Source organism: Aquarana catesbeiana, linkage group LG01, assembly GCF_042186555.1.
Source record: "Aquarana catesbeiana isolate 2022-GZ linkage group LG01, ASM4218655v1, whole genome shotgun sequence".
NCBI classification, from domain to species: domain Eukaryota; kingdom Metazoa; phylum Chordata; class Amphibia; order Anura; family Ranidae; genus Aquarana; species Aquarana catesbeiana.
The window spans coordinates 902,978,385-902,998,171 of NC_133324.1; the positions used below are offsets into that span (position 1 = coordinate 902,978,385).

At 41.6% G+C, this 19,787-nt stretch overlaps 1 protein-coding gene across 4 annotated transcripts in view; it reads right to left on the reverse strand.

Moving 5' to 3' along the window:
* The window catches only part of KRCC1 (lysine rich coiled-coil 1), a 75,350-nt gene that overhangs the window by 15,174 nt on the left and 40,389 nt on the right, over nucleotides 1-19,787 (reverse strand). For 3 of the 4 annotated variants that reach the window (XM_073610984.1, XM_073610987.1, XM_073610986.1), the window contains exons 2-6: nucleotides 12,869-12,975; nucleotides 8,684-8,791; nucleotides 5,722-5,754; nucleotides 1,548-1,740; nucleotides 89-355 (exon numbers count right to left, since the gene is read on the reverse strand). In XM_073610984.1, the coding sequence (XP_073467085.1) occupies nucleotides 89-355; nucleotides 1,548-1,740; nucleotides 5,722-5,754; nucleotides 8,684-8,791; nucleotides 12,869-12,975 (708 nt within the window). The remainder of the gene's footprint in view (nucleotides 1-88; nucleotides 356-1,547; nucleotides 1,741-5,721; nucleotides 5,755-8,683; nucleotides 8,792-12,868; nucleotides 12,976-19,787) is intronic. The other variant, XM_073610985.1, reaches the window with a different exon arrangement.

Here is a 19,787-nt window from a genome sequence, read left to right on the forward strand (position 1 = left end):
TGTGGAAGTCTGTGTAATGTTTTATCAAACCCAAGTAATAGGTGTTTATATAGAATTTTGAACGTCTTGTGTTCCCTTCCAATCTTACCCCCTGAGTCCACAGAGAGCCCCGTATCCTCCATCTCCTCCATCAATTTCCGCCGTAACTCATTGCGAGCGTGTTTCTTGCCGTTGTAGTGCTGTTGGGCCACCGATGGGTTGTTGAAAGAGGCACAGCAGAGCTTGCAGTACTTGTTCGGGTCACTGAGATCAATCTCAGTATCGGCGGAGGATGGCTCGGTGCTGGCTTCCTGCTGGTTGGATTTCTCTGGCAGAGGGGACGTGACATCGTCTTGCTCACCGACAGTGGGAACAGCTGGAATAGTACAGAGAAAGGCAAAGTAAACAGCTGAAAAGCAACTGGCACTACAGATGGTGTGATGTACACATAAGTGGGGTTACTTAAACAAGTCAACAGAGCAGGGAATCAAATGATTTAATTGCTAACAAGTGGCCAGAATTCTTTCCAAAAATGTCCTCTATTGTAAAATACCATCAGTATCTGCTGCACCCATGTACCATCTGGCAAATCCCACACATCTTATTCTTCATGGCATACTTTTTGTCACTCAATAATACATTAAAAATTCAACAGTAAAAACGTAATTACAAGCACAGGCGTGCAGAACTTGGAATATAAACTCATAAATGGCCCCTTTATGGGGCCCTCTTCCTCCCGCTGACACCCCTTGATGGGGCTCTCTTCCTCCTGCTGACACCCCTTGATGGGGCCCTCTTCCTCCCGCTGACACCATGATGGGGCACTCTTCCTAACACTGACACAATGATGGGGCCCTCTTCCACCCACTGACACCGATGATGGGGCCCTCTTCCTCCCACTGACACCAATGATGGGGCCCTCTTCCTCCCACTGACACCAATGATGGGGCCCGCTTCCTCCCACTGACACCAATGATGGGGCACGCTTCCTCCCACTGACACCAATGATGGGGCACGCTTCCTCCCACTGACACCAATGATGGGGCACGCTTCCTCCCACTGACACCAATGATGGGGCACGCTTCCTCCCACTGACACCAATGATGGGGCACGCTTCCTCCCACTGACACCAATGATGGGGCACGCTTCCTCCCACTGACACCAATAATGGAGCAGTAATCTCTCCCACTGACACCAATGATGTGAGCAATAATCCCTCCCACTGACATCAAGGATGGGGCACAAATAACTCCAATACCAAATATGGGACATTGTTTACTTCCACTGATGCCAAGACATTTCTACTATTTATGTAATATTAACACAGGGAAGTACTATACATCAGTTACATTGCCTGTATTATGTTTGGGAGCCCCCTTGTGTGGAAAGTCACAAGACTATAGAGGCTATGGGGGAAAGAGGGAAGTGGTCTCTGCTGTCTGAGTATACCTAAATATGGCTCCAGAATACACTCCTCACCAGAAGACACGTTTGGACCAAAAGCGTGATTACTAATTTTTCTATGCAGGTAAATAAACCAAAAATTCCTCTTTAGCACACATTCTCACCTGCTTCATCCGGACCGGTCACTGAGGACTCACCGACTTCAGCTGTCCATTCACTCGTTTCGCCAGCCAACTGCCTCAGCTTCTTGCTGTGAATTTTCCCCACATAATGTGACTGGGCGACAACTGGAGAACTGAACACCATGTTGCACAAGCTACAAAACTTGTTTTTATCCTGGGCTAATTGTTGATCCCCCTGAAATCAGAAACTAGCATTAGACACCTGTAATAAAGACTTCCTTTAAAGGACAACAGTCAAACAGAAGTAGAGATTCTCGAGCAGTTCTGAAGATTACCAGTCTGCAGTTCTTGATTCTCTATCAGTGTCCCCCATGGCTGCTTAACGTAACCACTTGCCTACTGGGCACTTTTACCCCCTTCCTGCCCAGGCCAATTTACAGCGTTGTCACACTTTGAATCACAATTGCTCGGTCATGCTACACTGTATCCAAATTAAATTTTTTATCATTTTTTTCACAGAAATAGAGCTTTCTTTTGGTAGCATTTATTCACCACTGGGGTTTTTAATTTTTTTGCAAAATAAACGAAAAAAAGAGCGAAAATATGGAAAAAAAAAGTTTTCATAGCTTGTTATAAAACTTTACAAACAGGTAATTTTTCTCCTTCACTGATGTGCGCTGATGAGGCGGCACTGATGGGCACTGTTGCCCTGATTATCAGTGTACATGTCCCTTTTAGGGAAGCCGGTTATCGGTTCTTTTCCTCTCCTCATGCTGTCAGCCTGAGAAAAGGAGTGCCGATAACCGGCTTCTGTTTACATCCGTGACCAGCTGTAATTGGACACAGCTGATCACATGGTAAAGAGTCGCCGATTGGCTCTTTACCTCAATCTGTGATCAGCAGTGTCCCTGAACTAGGCGGCTGCACTGTAGCCAGCATTCGGCTATAGGGCGGTTGGCAAGTGGTTAAAAAGCTGATCTCCAACTTTACCGAAGTTTAAATAGTTAATTTGGACCGAGCTGGTCCAAATGAATAAACTATTACCTTCGCTAACAGATGCAGCAGCTGGTAGCACTGTATAAACTACAGCTGTGTGTTCCGGCAGTAGGTTGGGAACTTCCAGTTCCACTCCTGGAGCATAATCAAGTCAAGCTGAGCGGTGCTTTCACAAGGAGGTTTGTATTTGATGAATGAATTCAAAGCTTCCTTGATTGGCTGGGTCAAAAGATCATTATGTAATTCACCCACCTCAGTCAATCAAAGGAAGCTTTGTAATTGGTTCCTAGCGCGCAAAGCTCCCTGTGAGTAGCTGAGCAGCACTCAGCCTGGCTTGATTTTGATTCGGGAGTGGGATGGGAAGTTTGTCATTTGCGCCGGCGGCAAGTGGTTAAAGCTAGACATACACATTTCAATTTCTCTCACTCAGCCTGTGGGGCCTGAATGAGAGAAAACAACATGTTTCTCAATCCACGCTAAACAGCATTGATGGAGGAAATCTACCCTGCAAGCTATTGTATTCAGCCACCTGCAGCATATGTGGCTGTCTGAAACACTGAATGTGATAGTATGCAGTTACTGATCAACTGATAATTTTCAACCCAGCTTCTTCAAACTTTCAATCACGTTTCAGCCACAAGGGGCCATCCACAGCACAATTCAGGAGAAATTGGTTGAAATTTAATTTGAACGGAGTATGGCCAACTTAACAAGAGAGCGAGAGAGAGAGAGACTACAGATTTCAATCACTCATTTTCCGCTTTCCACCGGTCAGTACACACACACTCCCAGCCTGAGATGATGTATCACTTTGTGTGAAAAAGGACAGGCATTTTCAAATTAAACCACTATCAATTTTTTTTATATATTTAAGATATACTGACTACACATATAATGGACTATACTAGTTTACACATTTGCTTAGAATTCCTTTATGTGACAAAGTGATGCCATTTTGAACCTTCACTGATCCCACTACACCAAAGTAGCCCCTAATCTTTGCTCTAATTGCAGGGTATGAGCTGCAGTGCTAACAAGTTTACGGTAAGATGGTCTCTTCATATGACATTTAATGGTGCCACAGCAGTATATATATATAAGGAGGCAACCAGAAGGCCAAAGGCTGCTTCACAAAAAAGAAAAAAGTGCATTTGTTCACATATGCACAACATTTGCATGATGGAGTGCGGCTCGTAACTGGCTATTAACATGCATTGCAAAGCATCATAGTGCATCAGAACATGCTGCAAGAAAATGAATGCAACATCAACGTAGTGTTGGTGTGAACTGAAACCATAGGATATGAGGCAAATTGAATTTTTCTTGCATTGAGACAGTGTAAAGCTGGATACACACTATACAAAACTGTTGTTGTTGGATTTCCTTTAGATTTACCTTCAACTATGTAGTTACATAGTAGGTGAGGTTGAAAAAAGACACAAGTCCAACCTATGTGTGTGATTATGTGTCAGTATTTCATTACATATCCCTGTATGTTGCTGTCATTCAGGTGATTATCTAATAGTTTCTTGAAGCTATCGATGCCCCCCGCTGAGACCACCGCCTGTGGAAGGGAATTCCACATCCTTGCCGCTCTTACAGTAAAGAACCTTCTACGTAGTTTAAGGTTAAACCTCTTTTCTTCTAATTGTAATGAGTGGCCATGAGTCTTATTAAACTCTCTTCTGCGAAAAAGTTTTATCCCTATTGTGGGGTCACCAGTACAGTATTTGTAAATTGAAATCATATCCCCTCTCAAGCGTCTCTTCTCCAGAGAGAATAAGTTCAGTGCTCGCAACCTTTCCTCATAACTAAGATCTTCCAGACCCTTTATTAGCTTTGTTGCCCTTCTTTGTACTCGCTCCATTTCCAGTACATCCCTCCTGAGGACTGGTGCCCAGAACTGGACAGCATACTCCAGATGCGGCCGGACCAGAGTCTTGTAGAGCGGGAGAATTATCGTTTTATCTCTGGAGTTGATCCCCTTTTTAATGCATGCCAATATTCTGTTTGCTTTATTAGCAGCAGCTTGGCATTGCATGCCATTGCTGAGCCTATTATCTACTAGGACCCCCAGTTCTTTTCCATCCTAGATTCCCCCAGAGGTTCTCCCCCCAGTGTATAGATTGCATTCATATTTTTGCCACCCAAATGCATTATTTTACATTGAACCTCATTTGCCATGTAGTCGCCCACCCCATTAATTTGTTCAGGTCTTTTTGCAAGGTTTCCACATCCTGCGGAGAAGTTATTGCCCTGCTTAGCTTAGTATTGTCTGCAAATACAGAGATTGAACTGTTTACCCCATCCTCCAGGTCGTTTATGAACAAATTAAATAGGATTGGTCCCAGCACAGAACCCTGGGGAACCCCACTACCCACTCCTGACCATTCTGAGTACTCCCCATTTATCACCACCCTCTGAACACGCCCTTGTAGCCAGTTTTCAATCCATGTACTCACCCTATGGTCCATGCCACGCACCTTATTTTGTACAGTAAACGTTTATGGGGAACTGTGTCAAATGTTTTTGCAAAATCCAGATACACCACGTCTACGGGCCTTCCTTTATCTAGATGGCAACTCACCTCCTCATAGAAGGTTAATAGATTGGTTTGGCAAGAACGAGTGCAAGGGCCTGTTTGATTGCATAAAAATTTAAGGTGTTCAGGTTTGAACTCATATTATATGGTTTTGGTAAATTTAAAAGGAAAAAAAAACCTCTAAAAAGATAACTGCATAGTGTGTATCCAGCTTTAGGCAATGCAGCCCAAAGCTACTGGTGTCCTAAAGGTGTGATTCACAACAGGGTGTTTGCTTTTCTTGTGCATTGTCACAATGGCGGAGATTTACTAAAACTGCTGCACCCAGAATCTGGTGCAGCTGTGCATAGTAACCAATCCGCTTCTAACTTCAGCTTGTTTAATTGAGCTTTGACAATAGAACCTGGAATCTGATTACAATGCACAGCTGCACCAGATTCTGGGTTCACCAGTTTTAGTAAATCTCCCCCATTGTGCTCTAAAAGGATAAAACATATGGATTGCAGATTTGTTACACACCAAGATTCAACATGGACAGCACTAACAGATAGCGTCTTATGGGTAATTTAATAATATTACTAAAGCACGTTATACAATTTGGTAAACAAGCTAAACATGATTTAATACATTGTAAAAAAAATTACAATAAAAGCACCAATTTTATGCATTTATACTTACTGAAGTGCTGTTCTGTGATAGAGACCTTGAAATCTACAGAAATATGGACAGACATGAGGGTCAAGAGCTAATCTGTACAAAAGACTGGACATGTCCAATTAAAGAACAACAACAATAAGTGAATAACGTTTCATAAACTGGACACTCAGCGTGATACTGTGAGAATGATTTAAAAGTGGAAAGCATTGGCAGAAAGAATTAAATAGAGGTACTAAACTCAGCAAAAAAAAAAAAATAAAACATTTCCACTGGGCCAATATGTCAAGTTTTACAGTTTAAAAGGTAAATAAATTGATAAGACAAACTAATTGAATATATATATATATCGATATCGCCATTCTGTCAGTAGAGAAGCAAACCTACGTTTCTGCAAAGCAGGAACACGGATCTCTGCCTTCCCACAGTAAAAGCACCTCCTCCACAGTTAGGCTTAATATACATGGGACGTTTTAACTTGACAGATAGTAACGGACGTTTAGGAACGTCCGTTTTGCCATGTTTACATGCCACGTTTGTGTTTAGAAACTTTTTTTTCCCCCAAATAGTCAAAAATTAAAAATGCCTGTAAACGAAACGCAGCTAAACGAGAGTTACAGGCGTTTGGCGTTTCAAATGCCTCTGAACATCCATCCTGAACGTATTTTTTTGCTTTCCAAAAAATGCTTTGAAATTCAACTGCCTAAAAATGACTATAAAGGACCCTGTGTACATGTACTGATAAGATAACAGAGGAGAGTTCAAGAGCAGCTGAAAAAAATGCCCAACTGCTCCTAAACGTCCGTTGACCAGCAGCAGTGTACACGAGGCCTAAAGGCCCGTACACACAATACGAAAATCGGATGGAAAAATTTGTACGACGAGCTGACGATTTTCGGATCCTTAGTACGCTGCTTTCAACACCCGATTTTGCTTTTTTTGTCAGACAAAAGCTGGGTGTGCAGACTATAAAATTTTTGTCGGATGTGAACTCAACGTCCGATTTTTGTTTCATTAGTACGGTTTTTGTGCAACAAAAAAAAAAAAATCGTCAGAGCAAGACTACGCATGCTCAGAAATGAAAAAAAAAAATACATACAAAACTATTCAACACATTAATTCACTTCTGACGTTGTATTCTGTCGTATTGTGAGTAACGTCTTCACTTTTGACATGAGACTAGCATGCCACAAAAAATGGATGTTAGGTCTTCCGAAAATCTAAGCGTGTGTACGAGGCTTTAGTAAGCACATTTTAGGCATACATTTAACTCTTTGATCACCCCCGATGTTAACCCCTTCCCTGCCAGTGTCATTAGTACAGTAACAGTGCATATTTTTAGCACTGTATTGGTGTCACTGGTCCCCAAAAGAGTCACTTAGTGACCAATTTGTCTGCAGCAGTAGCGCAGTCCCGCTATAAGTCGCCGATCGCCGCCATTACTAGTAAAAAATTAATAAAAATTCCATAAAAATATCCAATAGTTTGTAGACGCTATAACTTTAGCGCAAACCAATCACTATACACCTATTGGGATTTTTTACCAAGAACATGTAGCAGAATACATATTGGCTTCAATTTATGAAGAAATTAGATTTTGTACATTTTTTTAATTGGATATGTTTTAAAGCAGAAAATAACATTTTTCTTTTTTTTTTCAAAATCGTCAGTCTTTTTTGTTTATAGTGCAAAAAATAAAAACCGCAGAGGTGATTAAATACCACCAAAAGAAAGCTCTATTTGTGAAAAAAAACAAACCAAGAACATAAATTTCACGTGGGTACAGCGTCGCACGATCACGTAATTGTCAGTTAAAGTAACACAGCCATAAACAGTAGAAAGACCTGGCAACACTGAAATCCTTGAAGTGTAGTTTATTGGTACATCAGAGTAACAATAAAACAATCGCCCTGACGCGTTTCGCCAGAAGCCTTAGTCGTAGCTAGTTTAAAACAGATATGGCCAGATTAATATGTATACCTAAACAGACTCCACCTTTACACAATTAGCATATAAGTAACGTAGTGCCGGTCATGGAACTAAGACCTAGTAATCTCCATTCACACTTATACGAATCCAAAGTTGCGCCAACTTTGGAGTGCAACTTTGACTTTGACATGACTCTGGCTTTGACCAGTGATAATAGACAACTTTTGCATTATATAACATTCAGGTAAGACTTTCATGCAACATTCGAGGGTTAACATTGACGTCTACGGCTCTCAAGTTGTATGAAAGTCGAACCAAAATAGTGCATAAACTACTATGAAGTCGCCGCAACTTTGCAATGCTGCAACTCACACATATATGAATGGTTATTATTGGAAAACATGATGTCCAAAGTTGCATGACAAGTCGCACAAGTGTGAATGGAGCCTTACTCATAATTACTGTTTTTCCACTTCTTGGTTGAGTGGGGCACTGGTGATGTAGCCCTAGCCTCATAGATGCATCCTGGGAAGGCTACATCACCATTGTTTCTCCCCTCTGACAATGTGCACTGTCACATGTTCCAGGAAGCAGATTCAGAGTTCCAGATAGTAAAGGGAGATGGATTAATCTTCCCTTAGTGAAAATGACCACTGTGAGAAGAATGGGGAAGAAAAGAAAAATATGCATTGCTAAATATTTCCAAAGTGTCTTTGTTGTAATTTTTAACATAAGGTTGAAGCTAATCATTTATGACTCTCCTGCCTTCCACAAATGACAGTTTTTGGAGCAAACTGCACCCTGGGAAGAAAGCCACATATACCATTCCCAACAGCACCAGCAGAGGAGCACGAGGGTCGCAAGGTAACTCTGCAGCTGCATAGCATGCCACACAGTGCTCCTACCCCCCCCCCCCCCCCTTACAGCCCCAAAGATGCCACACAAATACCAACTTTTCTGAAATTAGTATTCCCATAAAGCTAGATGCCACAACTCTTCATTGGAATACTAAATAAAATTCAAAATACGGAAAGACTGGAGAAAGAGGAAATCTTACACGAGAATGAATGCGCTCTGCTTTCTGATCTGCTCTCTTCTTATATGCCATTTCTTCCAGTTCTTTATTTAAGAAGTAAAGGCGAACTTTCTGAGCATGTCTCTTACCCTGCAAAAAGAGTAATCAAAGCATTAAAGCAGTATTCCATGAAGAACTATTCACATCTAAAAACTGACTACATAACATAACCAATACTGACAGTCAGGGCCGAAACTAGGGGGAGGGGGCAACTGCCCCGGGCGCTGCATTGGGAGGGGCGCTGCCACTGACAGGAGGAATAAGAGCAGCATCACTACTGTCAGCTCAGTCCTGGGAGCAAGGAGGAGAGAGCCGGGAGGAAGTGTGGGCTGTGCATCGCTCAGCTGTCAACAGTCCCCCTTGCTTGCTGTTTGTCCCTGGATGTTTTGAGGTCGGGCTCCATCAGGAACAGAGTGTGCCTCCCTTACTGAAATGTAGCGGCTGTTACAGCCTCTTTTCCATTCCTTTTCACCTCCGTGCTTGCAGTGAGCTCTGCACAGAGGACACAGCTAATGGAGAGGGAGAGAGACTAGCCTGCATGGAAGGAAGAAGTGAGTGGCTGCTGTCTGGAGCACAATGTAGTGCTGAATAATCTAGTGTGGCCACAGACACTTCTGCATGTTTGATCTTATTTCTTGTGAACATCTAAGTGTTTGTAAATGTTATTGCAGTGATAAAAAGTTGGTTATTCATGGTTATTGTCAATAGGACATTGGGATTGCTATTAGAGATGTTGTACTGTCATTATGATATGTATAAAGATGTGGAAAATTGCTAAAGTGAACACATGCACCATGAATATACATTTATATTTATATATTGGTAATATGAACATGTGGATAATTATTTGGGTTTAATAAAGTTTATAATAACTATAATAATAATGGATCCAAACATACACGTTTACATTACAATTAAATATACAGTTGTGCTCATTAGTTTATATACCCTGGCAGAATTTATGATTTCTTGGCCATTTTTCAGATAATATGAATGATAACATAAAAACTTTTCTTTCACGCATGGTTAGTGTTTGGCTGAAGCCATTTATTATCAATCCACTGTGTTTACTCTTTTTAAATCATGACGACAACAGAAACTACCCAAATGACCCTGATCAAAAATTTACATACCCCAGTTCTTAATACCGTGTATTGCCCCCTTTAACATCAATGACAGCTTGAAGTCTTTGGTGGCATTTGTGGATGAGGTTCTTTATCTTCTCAGATGGTAAAGCTGCCCATTCCTCTTGGCAAAAAGCCTCCAGTTCCTGTAAATTCTTGGGCTATCTTGCATGAACTGCACGTTTGAGATCTCCCCAAAGTGGCTCAATGATATTGAGGCCAGGAGACTGAGAGGGCCACTCCAGAACCTTCACTTTGTTATGCTTTAGCCAATGACAGGTCGACTTGGCCTTGTGTTTTGGATCATTGTCATGTTGGAATGTCCAAGTATGTCTCATGCGCAGCTTCCTGAGGGATGAATGCAAATGTTCCTCCAGTATTTCTTGATAACATACGGCATTCATCTTGCCAACAATTTTGACCAAATTTCCTGTGCCTCTGTAGCTCACACATCCCCAAAACATCAGTGATCCACCTCTGTACCTTTCATCATAGGCCTTGTTGACTCCTCTCCAAATGTAGCGTTTATGGCTGTGGCCAAAAAGCTCAATTTTGGTCTCATCAATCCAAATGACTTTGTGCCAGAAGGTTTGGGGCTCATCTCTGTGCTGTATGGCGTATTGTAAGCAGGATACTTTGTGGCATTTGCGCAGTAATGGCTTTCTTCTGTTGACTCGACCATGCAGCCCATCTTTCTTCAAGTGCCTCCTTATTATGCATCTTGAGCCTGTATTTCACCTGAAGTTATTTGTGGGTTTTTCTTTGCATCCCGAACAATTTTCCTGGCAGTTGTGGCTGAAATTTTAGTTGGTCTACCTGACCGTGGTTTGGTTTCAACAGAACCCCTCATTTTCTACTTCTTGATTAGTGTTTGAACGCTGCTGATTGGCATTCTCAATTTCTTGGATATCTTTTTATATCCCTTTCCTGTTTTATACAGTTCAACTACCTTTTCCCACAGATCCTTTGACAATTCTTTTGCTTTCCCCATGACTCAGAATCCAGAAACGTCAGTGCAGCACTGGATGAAAGATACAAGGGTCTGTCAGGAGTCCAGAAACTCATTGACTTTTTATACACACACACTAATTACAAGCAAACAGATCACAGGTGAGGATGGTTACCTTTAATAACCATTCAAACTCCTTTGTGTCAACTTGTGTCCATGTTATCTGGCCAAAATCACCAGGGTATGTAAACTTTTGATCAGGGTCATTTGGGTAGTTTCTGTTGCCATTATGATTTAAAAAGAGTAAACACAGTTGATTGATAATAAATGGCTTCTGCCAAACACTAACCATGAGTGAAAGAAAAGTTTTTGTGTTATCATTCATATTCTCTGAAAAATGGCCAAGAAATCACAAAATACTGCCAGGGTATGTAAACTTATGAGCACAACTGTGTATGTATATATATATCCCAAACATCCCAAAGGTGTTCTATTGGGTAGGTCAGGACTCTGTGCAGGCCAGTCAAGTTCTTCCACCCCAAACTTACTCATCCATGTCTTTATGGATCTTGCTTTGTGCACTGGTCCAAATCATTTGGTGGAGGGGGGGGGAATATGGTGTGGGGTTGTTTTTCAGGGGTTGGGCTTGGCCTCTTAGTTCCAGTGAAGGGAACTCTTAAGTCGTCAGCATACCAAGACATTTAGGGCATTTTGTCAGGGTATGTAAACTTATGAGCAAAACTGTATAACATGATCACTTTAAAAAAAAAAACTTTCCACATCTTCATACACATTACGATAGAAGTTATTCTAGCCCCTCAAGTGTAGGTGTGGGTTGCCACCATCCCTAATATCAAAATTTAATATTTACATTTTCTGGGGAAATTTTGTCGGCAACCATATAAAACACACAGACACTTCATTTAAAAAGTACAAATATAGATTTCTTTATTCATTTTACATCATAAAAAATATTCGCCACTTAAACCTGTGGCATATTAAAAACAGTAATTATTTACGAAAGATAACAGAGGGTCTACATAGAGGAAAGTGATGGTGCAGCGCTAGTGACAATTTAAAATTTGAATGAGTAGTCTAAAGTGCATAGATTACCTAATACACATCTAAAATATATGAAAGTTAGAATAATTGTGAAGATATCAAACAGTATACATGTGCAATATTGAAATAATGATAAGTGATTAAACCGATGTATACCATGCATATAAATGCAGTGATGTCAGGTGATTAAACCAATATATACCATACACATAAAATACAGTGAACAACTTATTATAAACTCAAAAGCAATAATAGAAAAAATTAATGAACAAAGAAAGAGTCCACTGAGTGAGAAAAAAAAGTGTTTGATGAAAATGGAAATGTCCAAAACATATGTATCTTGACGCCACAAATGGTAAATATCAAGCCACCGCTAAACGTGCATGAAAAGGCGGAAGCACCGCCACCAATAACACTGAGGCTTACCGGAAAACGTGGATTCAGTAGGACATACGCCCCATGAATCAAACAATTCAGGCTCGAGCCTGCTGTTCCCATTGTGTCTTTCTATCGATTAACAAGCGCTTGTTTTACTTCTTCTAAATGTGAGCGTAAATCTTTAATCTTTTAATACATTTTGTGTTATGTGGATTCACACTATGTGCGTTTTTTAGTCCTTTTTGGCCTTATAGGTTTGAATCCATAAGACATTTTATATATCTTGGAGCCTCCTTTCTTGTCGACCGGTGGTCCTTGTGAGAAGATTTTTTTATCCAATTCTACCAACGCCTATAACCATCTGGGCCTTATTATCTTTGGTGAAGAATCACGGACAAGTCTGTTTGATTCATGGGGCGTATGTCCTACCGAGTCCCTTTTAAGTGATCGGCACACCCCCATGTGACAGTGCTTAGGCCTGGCAACTGGCTGAGCAAGTCCAGAGCACTGCCCTCCAAAAGCGCAAGTAGAGTATCATTGCCATGAAGCACTGTCATATTTGGGATTGAAATGTGGCAGACTACTGTCAAAGAATGAGTGCCAGCCTGGTAACTAAGAAATGATCTGAATTAACTTTATTAACTAGCAACATACCTCATAATGTGCATTTCTGTGGGATTCGAATTGTAGGACTGCTCCACACACTCTACAGAAGGTGTCGGTGAAGAGTTCCTTTTTGGTTATCTCATCCAAAACTATTTCTGTGAAGCAAGAAAGGAAATTAAATTAGAAAAAAAAACAAAGGCAAACAAAGCATAGTAATATAGGGACTAATTATATTTATTATGTTTTTTGCCCCATGATTGAAGAAACAGAACGTGATAAGCTTCCGCAAAATATAACTGGTAGTGCTGTTGTGCATTGGCGAGGGAGATTGCGGCGTTGTCACCCTCCAGCAGGATAAGCCCAGATTTGCACTTTATTGCAAGTGCTCCCCCTTGACATGCCACCAATCAGTTCCACTATAATTAATCTATCTTAAAGTGACTGTAAAGCTACTTTTTTAAATTTAAAATAATAAACATGTTATACTTACCTGCTCTGTGCAATGATATCGATCAGAGCAGCCCTGAACCTCCTCTTCTCTAAGTGTACTGATCTCATTTCTTAACACACTAAAATGCCAGGACAGTACAACCCCCCCCCCAAATGCCCCCCTTTTGGAAAGTAGTCACTCCAAGGTATTTAATAAGAGGCATGGCAAGTTTTTTAAGTCATTTTTTGTCACTTTTTTTGGGGGGGAAATTAAGAAATAAAATATTTTTTTCACAAAGCTGTAATTTTAACAAGTTACATCTCATACACAGCATAGGCAAACTTCTAAATACACCCCAAAACACATTCTGCTATCCCCCCCCCCCCCCCCCCCCCGATTAAGGGGAAACCACATGTGGGACTTTTTCACAGCCTGGCCACACAGAGGGGACCAAAATCCAGGGAGCAACTTCAGGCTTTCTGGGGGCATACATTATGCATCTAATTTCCTGTCTACCCATTACATTTTGGGGGGCCCTGGAGCACCAGGACAGTGGGAACACCCATAAAATGACCACATTTTGGAAACCAAACACCCCAAGGTATCTTCTAAGATCCATAGTGCGTCTTTTTAAGACTTCATTTTTTTGCCACAAGTTTTTGGAAAATGCAGAATGAAAATTTTATTTTTTTCCACAAAATTGTCAGTTTAAAAAGGGGTTGTAAAACCTCTTTTTTTTTTTTTTTTTTTTAATAACAAACATATCATACTTACCTCCACTGTGCAGTTCGTTTTGCACAGTATGGCTCCAATCCTCATCTTCTGGGGTCCCCTAACGGCGCTCGCGGCTCCTCCTTGTATCGGAAAACCCTTAGGAGAAGCTCGCTCCCTGGGGGTTACCTTGCGGGCACGCTCCTGAGTCCAGCATTTGCATTTTCCAGCATCAATAGATACAGAATGCCGGACTCTGCTCCCCCCCAGCGCAGGCGTCCTTGGATTTGATTGAGAGCAGCAGGGGCCAATTGCTGCGCTGCTATCACTCTATCCAATCAAGAGCTGAGAACCCCAGGCAGAGAGGGTGAGCGCGTCTCCACCGAGGGAACGAACGGGCTAAGGCTGGTCAGTTTCAGATGTTTTTTCACCTTAATGCATAGGATGCATTAAGGTGAAAAAACACAAGGGTTTACAACCCCTTTAATGACATATTTCTCATACACAGCATGGGCATACTTGGAACTACAGCCCAAAACACATTCTGCTACTCCCGAGTATGACGATACCACGTGTGAGACTTTTTCAGCATCTGGACTGATAATGTACCAGACATTGTATCTTGTGTATCACACAAATCAACCAATTGTATCAAAACCAATTTTCTGTAATGTCCGCCTCTATACAAGTGGTTAGGGAGTATAGCTTAGTGTAGCGTCAACTTTAGCAGTCCCTGTTCATTTAAGCCAAGAAAGCCTAGCCTACTGGTACCTGGCTGCCTCCAGGAATGCCATGTTCACTGGCCAGGGAGTACAGAAGGCACAGAGCAGGCAGGGAGGGGGGTGGGATGACAGAGGCACGTAAACTGACCACGTTGTCAGGGCTCAGCAGCCATTTTAAACCGTGGTCAGTTTACACGGGGGAGGGTATAGCCAGGCAGGATCAGCCAGGTTTTTTAGGTGATAGAAGGGACCAAATTATACAACACACACACTGTGCTGTAAAACATGCATTAACCACTTGCCAACCACCGCATGTACATTTACGTCGGCAGAATGGCACGGCTGGGCAAATGGGCGTACAGGGACGTCCCTTTGAATTTGCCGCCGGCGGCGCACGCCCCCTGCCACGAGCTCCACGAGTAGGAACAATGTCCACGGGGATGCCCGCGATCGTCTCACAAAGCTGAAGAACGGGGAGATGCTAATATAAACAAGAATCTCCCCGTTCAGCCTAATGACACTGTCACTGATCATGGCTCCCTGTGATCGGGAGCTATGATCAGTGATGTGTCACACACAGCCCCTCCCCCACACAGTTAGAATCACTCCCTAGGACACACTTAACCCCTTCACTGCCCCCTAGTTAGTAACCCTTTCACTGTGGGGTTTGCGCAAACCAATCAATAAACGCTTATTGTGATTTTTTTTTACCAAAAATATGTAGAATACGTATCGGCCTAAACTGAGGAAAAAAATTGCTCTTTTATATATTTTTTGGGGATATTATAGCAAAAAGGAAAAAATAATGCGTTTTTTTTTCAAAATTGTCGCTCTATTTTTGTTTATAGCGCAAAAAAAAAAAAACGCAGAGGTGATCAAATACCACCAAAAGAAAGCTCTATTTGTGGGGAAAAAAAAGGATGTCAATTTTATTTGGAAGCCACGTCGCACGACAGCGCAATTGTCAGTTAAAGCGACGTAGTGCCGAATCACAAAATGTGCTCTGGTCTTTGTCCAGCCAAATGGTTAACACACACTTTAAGGTGACACAATGGGTTGATTTACTAAAAAATTTACATACTGTCAACAGAGTAGTGCAGTGTCACCATATTGACACTGTACTACTCGGAGGAGGTGATCAGGTTTTATTTTTTTTTTTTCATCGAATGCTTATTACAGTGATCACTGAAGAAGCAGCGGTTTTTAATTGTCATAATTCATTGTTTACTATTTTGATTGGTCACAGCTATCACATGGTACAGGGCCACGTGATCATCATGACCAATCACAGAGATCACAATAGTAAACAATGTTATCATGAATGGCTTCCATTTATGATAATAATTTTCTGTTTTGGTCTAGAGAATAAAAGGTGGAACACTCAGGAAGGCAAAGTGATAAAGTCTTTTTAGGGCCTAAATAGCCTGGATTCTGAGCCTGTAAAAATGCAGTTCAATTTCTTCTCTGGTTCAAAAGCTACGCCGTCTTCTGCAATGTCCACAACCTTTCCCACAGACATTGAAGCATAATAGGGATATTGCACTGCACTGAATTATGTGACACGAGAGGGTATGCCCGGCCAAGAGCAGTGTTGAATCTGGCTTTGAATGGATTACATTATAGAATTTCTGTCCAGTAATGATGTACTGCTCATATGCTCTTACGAGCATATCCCTTTATAAAAAGGGATATATATGGTTAAGCACATGCAGCCGTTTACAATATATAGTTATATACATATTATGTGCTGTGTGCCTTTCACAATCAAAGTAATGCTGCTTTCACACTGATGCGCTGTGGTTTACATGCACTGTGGGTGCAGCATAGTGCACCTGTGGCTTTCCTGCAGGTTAGCTGCCCTTTGCCATAGACTTCCATTATATCCTGCAGCTGTTGTGCCTTTTCTGAAAGTGCACCAAACCCGCGGGTAATAACAGAAGTCTATGGCTCGGTGCAGGTAACCTGCAGGTGCACTGCGCTACACCTGCAGATCAGTTTAAAAGCATATATATATATATATATATATATATATATATATATATATATATATATATATATACACATACACACACACACACACACACACACACACACACACACTGTGATTTTAGTAATAAACTTATCTTTAATAACAGTATTCCATTGAGGTATCACGGGCTGTTGCTGTCCCAGGCAGAGTGCATTTGGGATCACTCCACTTGTGACAGGAGTCGGTGCTATACAGGAAGAATTGGCTTATGTGGCTCTGCTCTGCATGCTTCCTCTATCCTCGGCTTAATTCACAACACTGATGCTTTGGGATGGTGGGTTAGCAAACCGCGACCTAGGCATGCCAACCCAGAGCAGGAGGTCGGGGGCCACTGGTTGGGCACCCCTTGCCTAGACCATGACCTATACTGCCCAAAGAGAAATTGACCACTTGCTGACCAGTCTTTTTCTGGAACTTCTTGTTTACATGTTTAAATTAGTATTTTTTTTCTAGAAAATTACTTCAAACCCCTAAACTTTTTCTTTTCTTTTAGCAGAGACCCTAGAGAATAAAATGGCAATTGTTGCAATATTTTATGTCACACTGTATTTGCGCAGCGGTCTTTCAAAAAACACAATTTATTGGGGAAAAATACACTTTAATAAAAAATAAAAATACTAAAGTTAGCCCAATTTTTTTGCATAATGTGAAAGATGATGTTATGCCGAGTAAATAGATACCCAACATGTCATGCTTTAAAATTGCTCACGCTCGTGGAATGGCGACAAACTACGGTACTTAAAAATCTTCAGAGGTGACACTTTAAATTTTTTTTACAGGTTACCTATTTAGAGTTACAGAGGAGGTCTTGTACTAGAGTGGGTGCTACCTTGCCCTCACTCGGCTTTCTGACTAGCCATCGGCCGCATCGGATTGGTTCCAGGCTTACCAATGACTCCAGTAAGCTTGGAAATGACAATGAGCCCTACAGCATTTCCATGTTCCACACCTGGAGAGTAGAGGGCACCTGAGCAACCTCATGTACTGCTGTCTGGAGACTTGGCTCACTTCATATTGTTGGCAGCACAGCACAGGTTTGGCAGAGCCACAACTTCAGCTTCTTTATTCCCATTTCCTTGGATATGTGTGGACTGTAATATTCTAAGCCTGCATTCACTACTAAGCAAAGTGTATTCCTGGTGATGTTGAAGCTTTGTTTCCCACATTTAAAAACAGTTTTATGTAGGTGTTTCCTGGGCTGAGCAAAGTGAGTACAGCAGTTGTAGGTGTTTTTGGGACATAAAACCGCATGAAAATGCATGCATTGCGTGTTTACAGACACTCCCATTGAGCAGTATAACTACAAACAATGAAAATTTTGCTTGAGCAGAAACACTCAGGTGTGAATGGGGATAACCACTTTCAGCCCGCCCGCCCACAATGTAATGACGTGCAGGCAAAGCGACGAACTGGTAAGTTGCTGCATGCTTCTGGTTTAAGGGCGAATGCGTGCCCCCCCCCCCCCCCCGTGCCAGCTGCGAATGTACACAACGGGGGTGTGTCAGCAAGTCCCTGCCAATCATTCATGGCTGGGACCTGTTGAACGGCTGTGTCCAATCACAGCAGAGAGCCCTGCGTTGACAATCAACACAGGGCTCTGTACAGAGGGAATAATCTCTCGGTTAGGGATCAGGGATAATCAACAGAGACAAGTTAGTAAAAGCAGCACACATCACACACATTTAACAGTTAGGCACACATTTAACCCCTTGACCGCCCCTAGATGTTAGCCAATTCTCAACCAGTGCCATTAATACAGCAACAGTGTACAGCATTATCATTAATCACTGTACAGGAAGTCCCCGAGTTACGAACACAATAGGGACTGTAGGTTTGTTCGTAAGTCGCAACACTGCATTCGTAAGTGTAACTGCCGCCTGTGCATGGATGTGGGATGTTTTTGGCGCTTGTTACGTTATCTGGGGCGTAGTTCGGCACTGTGGGATGTGTCCGGAGGTGCTAGAAAGGTATCCAGGACTAGCGTGGAGCACAAGTGGCCGGCATTTGAGGCCATTCGTAACTGGGGTGTTCGTAACTCGGGGACTGCCTGTATTAGTGTCACTGGTGATGTCAGTGGCAGTTAGTTCTCCCCCCAGTGTCAGTGCCCTCTGCACTATCGCAGTACCATTATAAGTCACTGATTAGTAGTGTAAAAAAAAAAAAATTTCAATATATATAACAGTTTGTAGACGCTATAACTTACACATAAACCAATTAAATATACACTTTTTGTTTATTTTTTTCACCAAAGCTATGTTGCAGAATACATTTTGACCAAAATGTATGAAGAAATTTAATTTTTTACATTTTTTTTGGATTGGTTTTATAGCGGAAAGTAAAAAAAATTGGGGTTTTTTTTCAAAATATTTAGGTTTTTTTTTATTTAGATCACAAAAAATAAGAAAACCCCAGGGGTGATCAAATACCATCAAAAGAAAGCTCTATTTCTGTGAAAAAATGAGTTCTGTTACAGCGTTGCATGACCATGCAATTAACAGTTAAAGTAGCACAGTGTTGAATAGCAAAAAATGGCCTGGTCATGGAGGGGTAAAACCTTCCGGAGCTCAAGTGGATTAAACCTTCTCAAGTACCTCTTATATTGGCACCTCTCAACCTTTTTTACCCAAGAAAACCCCTAATAAAATGAATTTATCAGGGGTCAGTGGGAGGAATGCCACATTGGTGGTCAGAGAAGAATGTCACCCCTCCACCTTACAGACATGTAAAAAAAAAAAAAAATAGTTTGCATCCTGCTGATAGCTCTGTCAAATGGCATTTACCTGAAACTATGCAGGCACCAACAGATAAATCAGCAACAGCTCAAGGAAACCCTAGCAACCTCTAGAGGAAACCTAGGGTTCCACAGAACTCTCATTGAGAATGGCTGCCTTAAATATTTCTACAGGTAAATTCTCTGTATACCCCACCTTTTGTGCCAGTTACCAACTGGTGTCATTGGCACTCATCAGCCTCTAGGCAAAACGTAAAATGCTGGATATTTGCCTGGGTGGATTTGATTTAAATCAAGTCGATTTAAATCACTAGTAAAAAGTAGGGTTGCACGGATACCACTTT